Below are 17,944 nucleotides of genomic sequence, written 5' to 3'. Positions count from 1 at the left end.
GCACTGATGAAAAAACTGAAGGGCAAACCCGCACAAGACAGAGGCTAAACCAGACAGTAGTCTTCGCTACTTTCCAGGACTAGGCGGCTAAACGGATGTCTGAATATCACAAAGATAAGTAAAACTTTATGTTACTTTGAAATAAGTTAATTTTTCGTTCTTACTGCAAGTGGCAGAATTTAAGAAGTTTTACCTCATGTGAGGCCTACCTTTATCGCCAAAAAGGCGAGAAATGAGTTTTACCTATTTTGTTACTATGTTTTTTAAATACTCGCGAGTAATCTAAAATTATTGTATAATAGTAATGTGTAAATATTTGAGTATTGTAAAAGCTTTTGTAATCTATGAGAAAGGTACCTTAGGAAAATTGTAAAAATATTGTATAAAATTTTATTTAAAAAATTCTGTCAAGAAAAGAAATTTTAGCCTGAAGGACTTTTGAAACGTAGTATGTAACAGAATTTACACTTGCTTTGAAGAAACAGAAGTTAACAAACATTGTACTACTAATGTATGTTTTGAATGGTGGTGGTGTATTTAATTATGGCAAAGCACACGAGGGCTATCTGCCTAAGGGGAGGGATGCCTTCGGGAAAGACTTTCTAAGGGAAACTGGCTCGTATACACTTCACACACGGGGAAAACCACGAAAACGCCCATGCAGCCAGCCCGTTCGCAGGATTCGAACCTCGGACCGAACTACCAGTGCTCAGCGACTTTACCGCTCGGCCGTTAGTGGGTTGTATGTTTTGAAATGCGTAAAATTAATGGCATGTTAATATGTACAATGTGAACTGTTATCTTAAAAGTTAAGAAGTATTGTGATATGTTAGAAATGAAAATATTGTAGTAATGCCAAAATTTTAACTTGTTGGTATGACTGAAACAAAAGAGTTGTGAATATGTGCATTGTGAATATGTGCTAAAGGTTGAATAAACGTAGTTAGGTTCTTTGACGCTACACTTCAGAGTTAGCCACTTCTTGAGAATAGTACCTCAGGGTTCAGAGATGAATCTAAGGTGTATTCTAAGGTCTTGTTATGTTGAATTTTAACACGTTAGTGTTTTGATTGCAGGTGGTAGTGTTGAACCTTTGTACATAGACACGCACGTGTTTGGTGTTTCTCTTTACAACACATGTCGGCGAGCACGGGGAGATAATTAAATAATGGCATGAATGAAATAAGAATAGTTTTAAAAGAAAAATATACGTGTTCATGTTACTTGCCATTTGATTGTTTAACATTTCATTAAACTAGTTTTCCTTCCAAATCTCTGGAAGGAACCAGATTCAACTAAGAAAAACTCCTGTTTGTAGATGCAGTACAGATGAAAAGTAATTGTCCATGGAGTTGATCATGTAAAAACGACTTTTTAATTTCTAGATTAGATAGTTTTTAGTGAGGAGTGTCTGTAAAAGATTGGCCTCGCGTTAGATTTAGAATCTAGAGCTAAACGTTTTCAACAAGGTCCTTTAGACCTCAATTTCAAATTAATTAACTCTGGCGGGAAGTATGTAAGGATCCTAAGTTTTACTAAAGTTTATTTTATTTTAAAACTGTACTATCACTTCTTATTTTCTACTTCCGGCCAGAATTAAATGCTTTAACTTGTTTATGCAAATTGTCTTGCTAACGCCCAAGTATTTAAGTTGTGGCTTTTTGCCAAGAGTTAGAGAGAGAAGGAGATTTAGGAAGCGAGACGCTTGGCACTGCAGTCTTACGAGTTTTCACTCGATTTCTGTTTGCCTCTAAGGCCAGAGGTTTAGCCCTCTTGATATTTGAAAACGTATTGTAGTTTCAGCAGCTCGGCGTACTACATACGTACCCTTTTAAATAAAGGCCTGTCTTAGTGCTAGGCATTTGTATACTAATTCAAAGTTAGCTTTTATTTAGAGTTTTAGTTAATGGTTTTACAGTTTTACATTCAGACCACAAGTAGTTGATCTCTGTATCCCGAAGTTTGGGAGTACCTGTAAAGTAATAGAGAATAAAGGGTTTCGTATATCCTTCCTGCTTGTGTCGTCTATTCCACACAATCTGGAACACAGCTTTAGTAAGTTGACTGTTCTTATTCAGGATACAGTATATTCCCGAAACAAGTGAAAAGACATACGTCTCCTGACAACTGCACTCCACAGGGCCCACAAGAGGCCCCGCCAACTGTTGCTTGCAATGTGGTTTATTTGGTGCGTTCCACACCGCGGGTTCTGCTCCTTCCCTTCTATTCCGTGGAACGGTGTTTGGTACACCAGTGTACCTGAGCAACAAGGCTTAACCCCTTGTACAACAGTTTGCAAATTGCGAATGGTATGATGAAATAACCTAAAAGATATCTAAAATAATTTGATTTTATAATAAAGTTTTTAAAGTGAATAATTAATAATTTAGAATTCATATTTAAGCCAGCAGTTAGGAACTGCTAATTAAAGGGTTAAGCAATGTCAAATGAAAGCAGGCCAGAAGTCGTCGAGCTAATGAGCGTGTGGGTAAAAGCAAGGTTAGGCGAACAACTGGTAATTTGAATCCAATGAGTAAGATATGAATACTATGGACGTAAGACTAAAAAGAATGCTTAGCAGATACAATAAGAGAAGGCTAACATAAACCGTAAAGGCATTATAATAAATATTACATAATATACACATTCAGTTGGGCCATGGGCCTGTCCATATTTGCTAGGTCATTGTAGACATAATTGCAAATCTTATTGGTCGAGTTGTTAATTGTTCTTTGTCTTTCATGAAAGTTTTTAGCAAACTTATAATAATGTGAGCGTAGTTGCTCCATACTCAGTTCTTCATGAATTATATTTGTTGCGCATATACCACTCCACTTTAACTATTTGCCTAAGAACAGAATTTTGGCAAGTCTGTAATTTTTTCATATTACACTTTTTGGTATAGGCCCAAACTGGACTAGCATAACATAGTAATGGACGGAGAACGGACTTATAAATGAGAAACACTGTTTCGAGCAATTAAAGGGTATATATAGTTTAGCTTTACGATCTCGAAACTTTTGGATAACAGATGTAATGTGTGGGGCCCACGTAAGAGTTTTGTGGCGGATATTAGATTTCTCTACTGTTTGGTCAGGTGTTTGTAAAATTTGAAAAGGAAATGATTATATTTTTTTCACTGATGTTTTCACAGCTGGTGCCTCTCGCACTTATGTGCTATGGATGACAGTTCTAGTTACATTTGCAGTTTTACTCTGCAATTAGATGAGATGTTTGAGGTTACATTCTACAACATCCAATTAGTACGTTACCTTCTACATGAAATTATGAGGTTTTTGTACACATCTGTTCTTGTAATAGAATTTTCGAATTAATAAATTAGAACATTCTCATTACGTTTCCAATGTTAAAGTCTCATTGATAGCTATATTGTTCGATTGCTGTAGTCGCATGTAGTTTCCTCTTACCGTAAATGTTTGTGGCACTTTTGAAAATGCGTCGTTATTTCAGTTTCACTTCTTGCTCAGGGAATATTTTTGTTATACTATTTTATGCTGTGTTGCATAACTCAGTGCCTTTTGTTGAGAGGAAGTTAATTATGTTTGTGATTTCCTTTCTCAATAGTATATTGGATAGAGTATCGCATATCTCAGGGATGGCCAAAATGGCGGCTCGCAAGCCTGATATGGCTCTCGCAGGCAATTTGTGCGGATCGTGCATATAAAATATGTGAATGAAATATGGTAAACTAAAACTATTCAGTGTCCAAAAGGAAGTAATTAATTAGTTTAGACTCATTTTACAAAATTTTCATGGATTTCTTTCTATTTAAAACCTCCTCCACTACTTGTATAATGATGTAAATATGAACTTGTGGCTATTAAAAAATCTAAATGCGGCTCTCAAACATTCCTGAATTCAGGACTCTTACTGACAGGAAGTTTGGCCAGCACTGGTATATATCATCAAACAGAAACAGACTTATAAATTAAGCTTTTCTTGTTTGTCAGACTTCTCGGAACGTAGGAATATTACAATCCTCTTATTCAAAGGTGTTCAGAACGAAGAGAAAAAAAATCAAGGATGTGGAGATTACTAACGGGACGTTAGTGAAAAGAAAATATAACTTGAAAATTCTAAACAAAAAGAATTTGAGAAATGCCAGTTAAAATCGAACCAAAGACAAAGGGAAGAAAGAAGTTAAAATGCGTCATACAGTTTTATAAGGTATTTCTCCCGCCTTCTTAGCATGCCTTCTTGGTGTAGTGGTCAGCAAACTCGACGTGTATTCGAGAGTCCGTGGTTCGAGTCCCGGCGAGGGCACTGCTCATTTTTCATCTTTTCTGTTCCAAAAGTACCTAATGAATCTACAGTGACGGCGGAACCAATAAAAGGTGGTGGAAGATGATTCTCCACCATCGGAATTTGGCGACTGTGTTCCCTAATCCCCAGTCGCCCTTTAAAAGGGGGAGTATCCTTCTTAGCATGCCTTCGCAGTGTAGCGGTCAGCACCTTCGACGCGCATTCGAGAGGTTCGTGGCTCGATTCCCGTCAAGGGTATAGCTCGTTTTTCATGTCTTCTGCATTAAAATATCCTATAGTGCATTGATCCTATTCTGCATTAATGTCTTTATAGTGGCGTCCGAACTAAAAAAGTTGGTGGATGATGAATCTCCCCCACCAGGAGTTGGCGATTGGGTACCCTACTTCCCAGTCGTCCTTTAAAAGGGGAAATATATGAGGTATTTCTCCCGCCTTCTTAGGATGCCTTCGTGGTGTAGTGGTTAGCGGGCTCAACGCGTATTCCAGAGGTTCGTGGTTCGAGTCCCGGTGAGGGCATTGCTCATTTCATATCTCCCTTACTTCGAAATAAACTAATGTCTCTACATTTTTAAGGGGAAAGAACCCAAATCTTTTGTCTAAAAATAGGATTACCTAAGGAAAAGAATTTAATATGTCGCAACAGATTTAACAGTATTGTTTTACTTACCACAGCAAGTTCGTCTAAACTTCAACTCTACCACTAGTACACGGAAAGGTTCTAGTAGATTAACAATCAAAAACGGAGATGTTTCAGTTTTGGTTAGCGTGCAAGTATCCTCATTGCCATCTACTGCGTTTTTAGGATACCCTTTGGCGACAGTTGAGGACTGCATTGCACCTTTCCCAAACGCTGTGTTCATCACTGAAACAAGTATGATAGAACAATAGAAACATATTAATAATTTAAAATTTTTGTAATTTAAATATGATAAGTATATATGTTAGAAAAAATTTCAGAAAGGAATGAAGTATGTTTTCAATGTATGTAAATATCGATATTTTGGAACTTACGTGTTATCACGTCGACCGCGAAAATTCTTTATCATCGAACTCTGAAAGTTGACGAAGATTCCGCCAAAATTGGGGCAATCGTTCATGCTATAATTCTGAGCCGAACGTTTACTTGCAACCCTTACAATAAAGCATTATTTTCCTCTGCACAATCAGTGAAACAGCCACTGCTGCGGAAGTATTCTATCTACTTTGTTATGATTTAAAATTTAAGGTAGGTACCTAAAAGGTTTCCTACTCAGTTGACCAAATACTTAAAATTTTCAAACAACAGTAATATACTAATATCAATAAGACCTGTACATTTGCGTTGTGTTTTCGGATTAACCCTGAAATCAATTTGAGAAAGAGACTAGTGAAAATCATGAGCACACACACACACACAAAAAAATAAATAAATAAACATTGACTGATCTAGAAAAGTGAGCCTATTTATTAAATTCTTCAAGAATTACTTAATCCATTAATTTGAAAGCAATTTATATTCAATCAGAACTGTAACATATTGATGATTACACAATGCATAATTAACTCAGTAAGCAAATTATATTCAGGCTGAACTGTAAAATATTGCCTTATACAAATGCACACCCCTACAGAGTAATATTACTTTTATCTTAGACTCAATAATATCAAACTATTATTTCTATTACATTCAGGTAAACATAATCAGATAAAACTTTGGATAAATTAACAATACCCTCCCCGGGGAGAAAAAAAAAGAATAATTAACAAGTTACACTTTCCAAAAAAAAAGAAGCATTTCACACAGAATAATCAATACCAATGTAACTCTGGTTATTGCACATAGTAACTTTCTATTTTCAAAAAGAAAGATTTAACCGGGTAAAATGTTAATTAAAAAATCAGGCTATTACATCCTACAAGCAATTTAGTCCCTAAGAGGAGCAAAGAAGCACAAATAATGACACCTTTACCAATCAATCCTCACCATGAAAGAAATTCACAAGTTCAATTAAATAATTTAATAGAGAATATATTTCCTTAACCAGTCTAACTAAGTTACATTCACTGTTTCAATTAAATAATTTAAATAAGGATATATTTCCTTAGCCAATCTAATAATTTACTTTATGGACAAACAAAATGATTTCATTAGAATTAGGTTAATTTACTCAACTACAATATTTAATTCAACTAATTAAGTGATTTCAATCACTATTAACTGCAGAATTTTTTTTAACATCAGACTAACAAATAAAAGAAAACAAAAAGACTTATCTGGGAAATCACAGGCGGCAAGTGAATAGGAGGAGGAGAAAACCCTCATATTTAAAAAAAAATTATCATTGATGCCAAGGAGGACGGCTGCCAAGCGTGGTGGAAAAGGAGAAGAGTTCATATGTAGATGAATTTTCAATGGAGCCGAGAAGTTTCTAGTTGATTTAGGATGCACTATGGAGGTTCCAAGTTCTTATGATAGTTGTTTTACAATCCAATATTGAAGTTCGTAGTTGTTCAGCAAGGTGAAGAAATCCGAAGTTACATCAAGAAATGGGTTAAAGGAATCGACGAATCCATCCTCACAGGTCGTAGACGCAACGAGGAGTAGACTCAAGCCAAGTGATGCATTATGTTGTAGCGACCCCGGAGCTAGCAGTGAAGGAATTTCTTGCATAGCGGAAAATAATTCTTAAAGGCGTGGAAGAAACATCGAGACAGAGGAAGACTCTATTCGTGGAGAAGGAATTTCTTGCATAGCGGAAAATAATTCTTAAAGGCGTGGAAGAAACATTGAGACAGATGAAGACTCTATTCGTGGAGGAGAAACTGAAATTTTCTTCTTAACGGCACTATTACCAGGCATCACCTTTCGTTGCATTTTTCTATTTTAATTATCTTTTGAGCAACTTAAATATTCAAACACAAAAAAAAAAAAAAAAAAAAAAAAAAAAAAAAAAAAAAAAAAAAACTGATGAGATTATAATTTAGTCGAGGACATGATGCTTAAAACTAAGTCCCTCGTTCAAAACTCAAGGGCAAGAAGCCCGTAGATCCAAAGGTGGAAAAATGCATCTTCCGAAAAAAATTCATCTGCCAGCGAGTACAGCGTCCGATGGTAAGTCAAAAGTGCAAAAAAGTGATCTGCTGCCGATGCGCGCAGCACCGAAAGGAATTCAAAAGAAAGCAGAAGACGTGTCAAAAAGTGTGCTCTTTCCCCAAAACAACCCGTTAAAAGGGAGGACGCCGGACTGCCAAGTTGGCACAACCCACTTTTCGCCGAAAGTTAAAATAGTTGCAACAACAACATACCCTCATGTTATCAAACTCGCCAAATCCACTACTTTGAAACCTCAACGGAAATTCTATGTCGCCAAACCCTCGCCAAATAAACACCACCTGTGACAGGGAAAAATTAGGAATTTCAACAACCCTGCAAGGGGTCCCAACGAAAGAACGCTGAAACTCGCAAAAAAGTGACTTTTCAACCGGAAAGAGGGCATTTCATCCCTCTTTAACTAAATCACAAGCAAACGAAGAAAAATTTACCAATTAAAGCTCATAACTGAAATGAAATTAAAGTTAGAAAAACGAAAGTTATGTCAAATTAAAGAGCTAATTTTTCTGCAACTAATGATATTAAATACTAAGAAATCAAATTAATTTTTAACATGAAAAACTGAGTTTATTACGTGAAAAAACTCACCTATCCATTGTTTGCGTGTACGAGATTGACGACGCAGTTCGCGTAAACTCGGAAAGCCAAAATATATTACACTAGAATTAATAGGCCAAAAAAGAATATAACCAAACTTGTGTAGCTCAAATTTTGAATAATTACAAATTAAAATTTTGATTTTTATGAATTCCTTAATTAAATTAAATTCGCTACACAACAACTTCGTTTTTGTGCTTCCCAAAAAAACATTCGTGAATTTCTGTTATTTTGTTAGGCTGTCTAGCTTTATGAAAACCCTATTTGGAACTCTTTTCTGAATGCAAACTTACCTCAGGTGATTGTTCCAGCCTATTAGTGTTTTATTCACCGTGTCCGGCCACTTTCCCCCCTTTCGACAGAAGTTTATTCTTTGAACCAGCTATGCATGAACAAGTGTTTGGTCACAAACGCAGTTCTACGTTTTTTTAAGTACAAGTAAAACTACAGGAAACAGTTCATTTATATCGTTGTTCATAAAAACAAAAGTTAGCTTATCGAGGTTATTTCAGCAGCATATTCATACACTTTAAGACACATAAAATATTTATCAATAACGATGATTTTTAATCAGCAAATTGATGAATACGTCATGTTTTTTATAGTGTACATATGCTGCTCATTATAAACATTTCACTACCATCAAAATTTTATACCAAATTATGGTTCATTTTAATGTAATAAAGGTTGCAAAAAACGGAAAAAGATTAAAATGGTTATAAAAACAGGGTGAGTTTTAAAACATTTTTTAAACTGAAAAAATAAAAAAAATCAGATGACATTAAAAATTAAAATACATATTTTGTAAAAGAATCAGGTCTTTCCGATATAACCAAAATTTTCAAACACTCCATTAGATTTAAGTGTATTTCAATCTATATTCGAAGGAACGAAATGGTCCATCAACTAAATATACCATATGAGATTAAAAAATTTAAATAATATATATTTTGTAAAGGGTTCAGGAGAATAAACATTCCCCCCCCACCTGAAAGCATATAAAATTAGGGATTTTTTTTACACCTTACAAAATGAAAAATGTTATACATTTTATAAAAGATTCAGGCATCTAAAAAAAAATGTCTTCGAAAATTTGCCGAAGAAGGCCCACGATATTTTGGCATATGCAGTTCCAGAAAAAAAGTTTAACTTCTTCGTATCTATTTATATTACATTTTGGGTGTTTAGTTCATCTAAATTAGACCTAAAATATTTTGAATTTAATAATAAAAGTTTGTTGCTGAGTATTATTAAATTATGTTTGTTTTTAACTAGTTCATCTATTAGTTCTGCTTGTCTAAACAATTTGACCACGGAAATCAATGCCTTGAGGCAGAATAGGAGAAGTAACAAACCGACCATAAAGTGCTGGAACTGCGTGGTGAAGGCCAGTTACGAAGAAACTAGAGAACACCTCAAGGCACGGAAAGTAAAACCGCTCTCCAGCAAGGAGACCGGGAACACATTAGTGGCCATCTCGCGGAGTGGAAATCGTCGGATACTGAGACGCTCTCTTTTAAATCGCTTCAGGTTTCTGCAGTGAATGGCAGCATTAACGAACTCTTCATCATGAGATATATAAATGGAATTTCTCTCAATATGATCATCAGTACAGAAGCCGATATCACCATTATCCGAAAAGATTTGGTTCAACAATTGGAAGGTTAACTCATCCGGATACTCTCTAGACTGTGTCCGGTGATAAAATCGACATCGAAGGAAAAATAAACGTTAAACATCACGTTTGGAAGTAACGCCTTCTATCACTCGGCATATGGCATCGGAGTTATTGCGGAATTCCCATCTATGTCATATAGAGAAGAGTGCAGCCGAACGTGTCATTCAAGAATTTTAAGATGTTTTCTTCACATCCTCTGATGTAGTAAGCAGTTCTCGGCATAAAAGAATTGATAAGGGAGATAAACCACAATCAAACAAGAACCAAGAAGTCTATCGATTGTTATAAACAGGAAGAGGTGGGAAAATTTCTAAAGGAATATACAAGAAAGTAACGCTACCGAGACTGCAAATTTGATGAATTTAATATCATTTTATAGCTATATGTTACTTTTTTCTTTTAATCTTTTTTCTTTTTTTATCTCGTTCATTTATATAAAATATAATTTTACTATGAGTAAACATAATTTTACTACAAGTAAATATAATTTTATTATGACTAGAGTTTTTTCTATATAAATTAAAAATAATAATTAAAGATTATACTAAACATAATGAATTTAATAATTCAAATGAGCATCTTTTATTACCAATATGGGCTTTCTGTCTCTTAATTGCAGGTTTGCCAGGATCGGAAAAAAACAAATTTAAGACTAAATTTCGTAAAAGACCTAGGATTTAATACATTATATATTTGAACAAAAATTTATATGAATGAAGATACTGTAAATTGCGAGAGGATTATAGTATGTCTGAAAGATATACAAACAGAACATATTATAATTTACTCTTTAAAAAATAAGAAATACGATTAAAATTATGTGATATAGATGAAAAAGAAGAAGCAAACTTTGCTTCTGATTAAAGTGATTTTATTACTGTTGTTATGTCAAAAAGTCACGGCACCAATAATGTTCTGACAAAAAGTCACGGCACCAAAATTGTTATGGTTTCCTACTCTGTTGACATAACACTTAAAATTTCCTAACAGTAATATACTAATATCAATAAGCTCTGTACATTTGCGTTGTGTTTTCGGATTAACCCTGAAATCAATTTCAGAATGAGACGGGTGAAAATCATGAGCACACACACAAAAAGAAATAAATAAACATTGACTGATCTAGAAAAGTGAGCCTATTTATTAAATTTTTCAAGAGTTACTTAATCCATTAATTTGTAAGCAATTAATATTCAATCAGAACTGTTAACATATTGATTATTACACAATGCATAATTAACTTAGTAAGCAAATTATATTCAAGCTGAACTGTAAAATATTGCTTTCTACAAAATGCATACCCCTTCAGAGTAATATTACTTCTATCTTAGACTCAATAATATCAAACTATTATTGCTATTACATTCAGGTAAACATGATCAGATAAAACTTTGGATAAATTAACAATACCCTCCCCGGGGAGAAAAAAAAGAATAATTAACAAGTTATACTTTCCAAAAAAAAAACATTTCACACAGAGTAATCAATACCAATGTAATTCTGGTTATTGCACATAGTAACTTTCTATTTTCAAAAGAATGATTTAACCGGGTAATATGTTAATTAAAATCAGGCTATTACATCCTACAAGCAATTTAACTCAGAATAATCAATACCAATGTAATTCAGGTTATTGCACATAGTAACTTTCTATTTTTCAAAAGAATGATTTAACCGGGTAATACGTTAATTAAAATCAGGCTATTACAACCTACTAGCAAGTTAGTCCCTAAGAGGAGCAAAGAAGCTCAAATAATGACACCTTTACCAATCAATCTTCACCATGAAAGAAATTCACAAGTTCAATTAAATAATTTAATGAAGAATATATTTCCTTAACCAATCTAAGTTACATTCACTGTTTCAATTAAATAATTTAAATAAGGATATATTTCCTTAGCCAATCTAACTAAGTTACATTCACTGCTTCAATTAAATAATTTAAATAAGGATATATTTCCTTAGCCAATCTAACTAAGTTACATTCACTGCTTCAATTAAATAATTTAAATAAGCATATATTTCCTTAGCCAATCTAATAATTTACTTTATGGACAACAAAATGATTTCATTAGAATTAGGTTAATTTACTCAACTAAAAAATTTTAATTCAACTAATTAAGTTATTTCAATCACTATTAACTACAGAAATTTTTTTTAACATCAGACCAACAAATAAAAGAAAACAAATAAAAAAAACTTATCTGCGGAAACACAGGATGCAAGTGAACAGGAGGAGGAGAGATGCCCTCATATTTAAAAAATTATCAAGATGCCAAGGAGGACGGCTGCTGAGCGTAGTAGAAAATGAGAAGAGTTCATAGGTAGATTAATCTTCCAAAGAGTCCAGAAGTTACTAATTGATTTAAGAAGCACTAAGGAGGTTCTCGTTGATGTCCAATCCAATATTGAAGTTAGCCGTGGTTTCGGTTAAGTGTAGCATTATGTAGTAGCGACCCCGGAGCTAGCGATGCCGGATACTCTTGCAGGGCGGCAAATAATTCTTAAAGACTTGGAACATCGAGGCAGATGAAAACTCTATTCATGGAGGAGAGACTAAAATTTCTTCTTAACGGCACCAGTACTAGGCATCACCCTTCGTTGCATTTTTCTATTTTAATTATCTTTGAGTAACTTACATATTCAAGCACTGCAATGAGGAGACTATAATTTAGTCGAGGTCATGATGCGTATAACTAAGTCCCTCGTTCAAAACTCCAGGGCAAGAAGCCCGTAGATCCAAAGGCGGAAAAATGCATTTTCCAAAATAAAATTCAGCTGCCAGCGAGTCAGCGTCCGATGGTAAGTCAAAAGTGCAAAAAAAGTGTGTTCGTCCCACAAAACAACCCGTTAAAAGGGAGAGCGCCGGACTGCCAAGTTGGCGCAACCCATTCTTCGCCGAAAGTTAAAATAGTTGCAACAACAGCATACCCTCATGTTATCAAACTCGCCAAATCCACTACTTTGAAACCTCAACGGAAAATTTATGTCGACAAACCCTCGCGAAAAAAAAAAAAACCACCTGTGACAGGGGAAATTAGGAATTTCAACAACCCTGCAAGGGTCCCAACGAAAGAACGCTGAAAACTCGCAAAAAGTGACTTTTCAACCGGAAAGAAGGCATTTCATCCCCCTTTAACTAAATCACAAGCAAACGAAGAAAAATCTACTAATTAAAGCTCATAACTGAAATGCAATTAAAGTTAGAAAAACGAAAGTTATGCCAAATTAAAGAGCTAATTTTTCTGCAACTAATTATATTAAATACTAAGAAATCAAATTAATTTTTGACATGAAAAACTGAGTTTATTACGTAGAAAGAAATACTTATCCATTGTTTGCGTGTACTAGATTGAAGACGCAGTTCGCGTAAACTCGGAAAGCCCAAAATATAATACACTAGAATTAATAGGCCCAAAAAGAATATAACCAAACTTGTGTAGCTCAAATTTTGAATAATTACAAATTAAAATTTTGATTTTTATGAATCACTTAATTAAATTAAATTCGCTACACAACACTGTAATTAAAAGTCATTCTACAGTATTATTATACTGTGGATTCATTACCTTAAAATTTAATTATTATGGACCATTGTGTAACTGAGACAAATAAAATAATAAAGAAAATTAGTACATCAGAGATAGAAAGAAATGTATTCTATCACATATTTAAAAGAAACCTATTCAACACCAATAATTATAGGAAAGTACTGGAACTACTTTAAGTTTTTTAATCTTCAATCAAGAAAAATTCAGCAGATTGTAAGAGAAATATAGGATGTCCAGCAAAGATGTACCTGATTTCAAAATTAAAAATCTCGAAAACAAAAAGAGATATAGGTATAAAACAAGTGGCGTATTTATTGTGAAAAGTAAAATTGTTATAGAAACGTTCCGAAATATTAGTTACAAAAACTTCAAACAAATGGTGTCGCAAAAGGTAGTTTAATTCTAATTGAAGCCAAATACTTCAACAATCTACAAAAATAATCATTTTATTTACAAAGCAACCTGGATTGCATCGATGGTTCACTACTAACTACGTCGCAAACTGAAAAACTAACATTCTTTCTCAGAAGCGAAGCGCCGTCTAACGGCGATACAGAAGTCATTTGTGGGGTTTTTCCACACTCCCCACCTGATAAGCAACTTACATATCAAGTACATTCAACTGATGTAAATATAAACTGCAAAAGGAAATTCTATAAAATAAAAAATATAGTTAACTGCATCAATTCAAATGTTACTCAATACGTACATATTAATTCGAATTACAGAAAATTACTAGTAATAACTGAAGTAATTATCTAAAATTAATGTTAGTGAACATGAAATAAAAAAATAAAATTAAAAGGTTACAAAATTAGTTCACTTTCAGTCTGATAGTTCAAGGGGGCATATCAATTGCACAGGTTTCTTAAAGTCCCCTTTTTTAGTTTTTACCACACATGATAGTACAAGATCATCACGTCCTTTACTCGACCTAAATCCCAGAGTAACGTAGATTTAGTTGTTCCTTCAAGTAAAACTATGTCACCAATTTTAAGATTCTTCTTGGCTTCTGGTGTACCGAAGAAGTGAGCATTTCTTAACTCTTGGAGAGCTATTCAGGATCTCAGCAATGTTGTATGGATATTCACCCTTATGTCCGATCAATAGAAAATCAGCCGTCGCAAGCGGTTCAGGTTCATGTAAATCGTTGTAAACGTAGGTCAAAGGACGTTTATTCACAATATTTTCGACCTCTGTCAATACAGTCATAAATTCTTCAAAATTCAGTTGAGCTCTACCTAATATCTTTCTCAACGGTTCCTTTATGGTTTTCATAAGGCGTTCATAAAAAGTTCCCACCATGGAGCAAGCTCGACGATAAATTTCCAAGTCAAGCTTTCATTTGCTAGAAAATTTTGAAAGTCTGTACCTTTAATTATGCTGTAAAAAAACTGTAAATCTTTGGCAGCATATTTGATAGTTTTCGAGTTGTCTGAATAAAAGGTGCGACAGTTTCCTCTTCTCGAAATGAAACGTCCGAGAGCCAAAATGAATTTGTTTGCAGACATATTGGAAATGAGCTCTAGATATAACGCTCGTGTAACAGCGCACGTAAACAATACCATGTATGATTTCTGAATGTCATTTCCAGACTTGATGTAAACTGGACCTGTGAAATCCGCGCTTGTAACATCGAAAGGTGGAGTTTCAACAATTTGGTCTTTAGGTAACTGAGCTGTCATTTGTTTCGCTGGTTTTACTGCGTATTTCCGACAAATTAAACAGTTCCCTAAGACTTTCTTTACCAACTGACGGCCTTTAGGAATCCAAAATTTCTGTCATAGTTTGGCTAAAGTTGCTGCAACTCCCCATGCAGAACGTTAATATGTTCCCCTTTTACAATTAATTCAGTAAATTTGGAATCTTTCGGAAGAAGAACTGGATGCTTCTCGTCAACTATATATTCCGTTTCTTCTAATCTTCCCTTAATTCGAAGAATTTTATTTTCATCAAGAAATGGTGCCAAGCTGAATATATTAGAGCTTGGAAAAATTGACTTGTTAGATTGAAGAGCCTTAATTTCAGGTGTGAAGAAATCCATCTGGGCTTTACGAACACAAAAATTTTCAGTGTCCTGAATTTCAGAAGCACTTAATGTTCTTCTATTAGCAGGCAGTTTTCTTGCCTTAGCAACGAAACGTCTAATCCATGTCATAATTCTGAGATATTTCAGCACATTACTGAATTTTGTTATATCCAATAGTTGATCATCTCTTTTCACAACAATGTCATAAACAGATATCTTACTACGGCGTTCTAGTTGTTTATCGTTTCTCACGTCAAACTTCGGTTGAACTGGCCCGTCTATACGTTAGTTTTGTAACCATTCTGGTCCAAACCACCAAAGTGAACAATTTCTTAAATTAGCAACAGTAGTTCCTCGTGATATGAGGTCGAAGGGGTTATCTTTCCCACGGCAATAATGCCAGTTATTGCTTTCAGTTAATTTCTGAATTTTATAAACTCTATTTTTGATGAAAGATTAAAATTTTTCGGGAGATCCATGAATCCAAAAATACGTTATTTGAGAATCAGTCCAGTGGAAAGGGATTACTTCGTATTTTAAACATTTTGCGATTTTATCACTCAATCTAGCGGATAAAAGCGCACCCAAAAGCTCCAATCTAGGAAGTGTAAGTGATTTCAGAGGTGCAACTTTACTCTTGGAAGCAACAAAAAGTGTTTGAAAAGTTCCATTGTTCACAACTATTCTTAGATATGACACGCATCCATAAGTTTCCAAACTAGCATCAGAAAAGCTATGGAGTTCTATTTGTTTCACATCTGTATCTAATATTCCTTCTAAATAGTAGAGGGGAATTCTGAGGCGGTTCAGTTCTTCAATTTCTTCGTACCAGGCTTTCCATTTATAACTAAGATCAGGTGGTAGTTCATCGTCCCAATCAATTTTGGCAGACCAGATTTCCTGAATCAGACACTTTATTCTTATAGTGAAAAGTCCATAAAATCCGACAAGATCAAAATTACGGCCTGAGGTTTGCAATAGAAAACATTTTGAGTTGATTGACGAGGAAATGAAATTTGTCAAGTGCTGAGTGTCAAAATAAAAATTATCATTATCCGTCAGTTAATTCCTAACACTTTGATCGGGACAACTTCAGGAGATTTTTTCATCGAAAATTCTTTGCGATGCCAAATATCTTTGAGTTCTTTGGAATTAGTATGCCACTTATGTAGTGACATGCTAGCTTCATTAAAAATGTTCACAATTTCTAAACTTGTTTTCAGGGCTTGTTCTAAATTTTGTTGACTACCAATAATATCATCAACATACAAGCAGTTGTTTAAGAGTTCTGCTCTTTCAGGATATATTTCTGAATATTTTTTAAGGTGATGCTTAATAGTAGCAGCTAGTAGAAAGGGACTAGATTTTACTCCAAGCAAAACTCTTGTAAATCTAAAGGTTTTCAAACTTTCATTGTTATCATCAGGATCATCTTTCCAAAAGAATCGTGTAACGTCCCTGTCTTCTTCATTTAACTCTATCTGTAAGAATGCTTGTGTAATGTCCGCTGTAAAGGCTATCGAATTTTGTCTAAATTTTATCAATAAATCAAAAATATCAGGATATAGGTTCGGACCAGTGTATAAACAGTCATTTAGAGCGAGTGTTTTCGGTTTATGGGATGAAGCATCATAAACTTTTCTTAGTCTGCTTGTTGCTCTATCATTTCTGATGACTGCTCTATAAGATAAAATAGGGTTTTATCATTTTGATTGTCTTCCTGAACTGGTTCAATAATATGTTTTAACTCGTAATCCTTTAAAACCTCTGTGTATTGAACAAACAAAGAGTTATCAATTTTAAATATGTTCCTCAATTTCTTAAATCTTTCAAGTGCTATATCCCTATTATCTTACATTAAATGTTTTGAATTCGGTTTCCAGGGTAATTTTACTTGGTATCTGCCGTTGTTATACTTGATATCAGATTCGAAAGATTTCATAAATTCTAAATCAACAGTTTTGTCGTTTTGAGTATCACTTTCCAAACCTAAGTTTTCTAGCTTCCAAAACTGTTGTAACTGATCTGACATCAAGTTTACATTTACTATTACTTTCATAGTTAATAATTCACTATGATCATTATTTACTTTACCCTGCAAACACCACCCAAATAAAGATTCTGTGGCTACTACATTTCTTGAAATTCTTTTAATTTTACCAGTAATTATAGAATACTAGAAATTTACCCCTATGAGAATATCAATTTTGTCACTTTGTCTACAAGAGTCTGCTAATTGTAAATTTTGTAAAACTTTCTTTTCTTAACAAAGTTCAAATCTGGAGGGGAGATAATAGTATTGGATATATTTTCGGTTTCAAGAAGCTCAATATATATATTAAGATTGGGATCGCTAACATTTTCTAGTTTTGCTTTAACAACATTAAAGGTTTTTTCTAACGCAGTTTTATCTCCAAAAGAATAAACAGAAAGTGATTCTTTTCTAACAATCGGAAGCTCCATTTTACTAGATACATCTTTAGTTATGAAAGACCTCATTGAGCCATTATCAAAAGGAATTCTCACATTTTCAGATTTATCATTATTTCGAATCAATGCAGAAGCCGTTTGTAATAATATTTTATTAGATCTATTTTCATGGAATTATATGACGAAACAGCAGAAATAGCACTCGAATCCGACGTTATCTTTTCAGGTTTTTCATTATCTTTTTTCTGATGGAATGAATAACAAATGGCTTTCGAGTGTTTATT

At 34.0% G+C, this 17,944-nt stretch overlaps 1 protein-coding gene across 3 annotated transcripts in view; it reads right to left on the bottom strand.

Moving 5' to 3' along the window:
* Positions 1-17,944, bottom strand: part of LOC118198067 (sushi, von Willebrand factor type A, EGF and pentraxin domain-containing protein 1-like) — a 187,200-nt gene that overhangs the window by 144,124 nt on the left and 25,132 nt on the right. For all 3 annotated transcript variants that reach the window (XM_085824096.1, XM_085824098.1, XM_085824097.1), the window contains one exon: positions 4,952-5,146. In XM_085824096.1, the coding sequence (XP_085680222.1) occupies positions 4,952-5,146 (195 nt within the window). The remainder of the gene's footprint in view (positions 1-4,951; positions 5,147-17,944) is intronic.

Source organism: Stegodyphus dumicola, chromosome 9, assembly GCF_044657685.1.
Source record: "Stegodyphus dumicola isolate Sdum_Otavi_A_Nest chromosome 9, ASM4465768v1".
Lineage (NCBI taxonomy): Eukaryota > Metazoa > Arthropoda > Arachnida > Araneae > Eresidae > Stegodyphus > Stegodyphus dumicola.
This window is presented reverse-complemented; position numbering and strand designations above follow the sequence as displayed.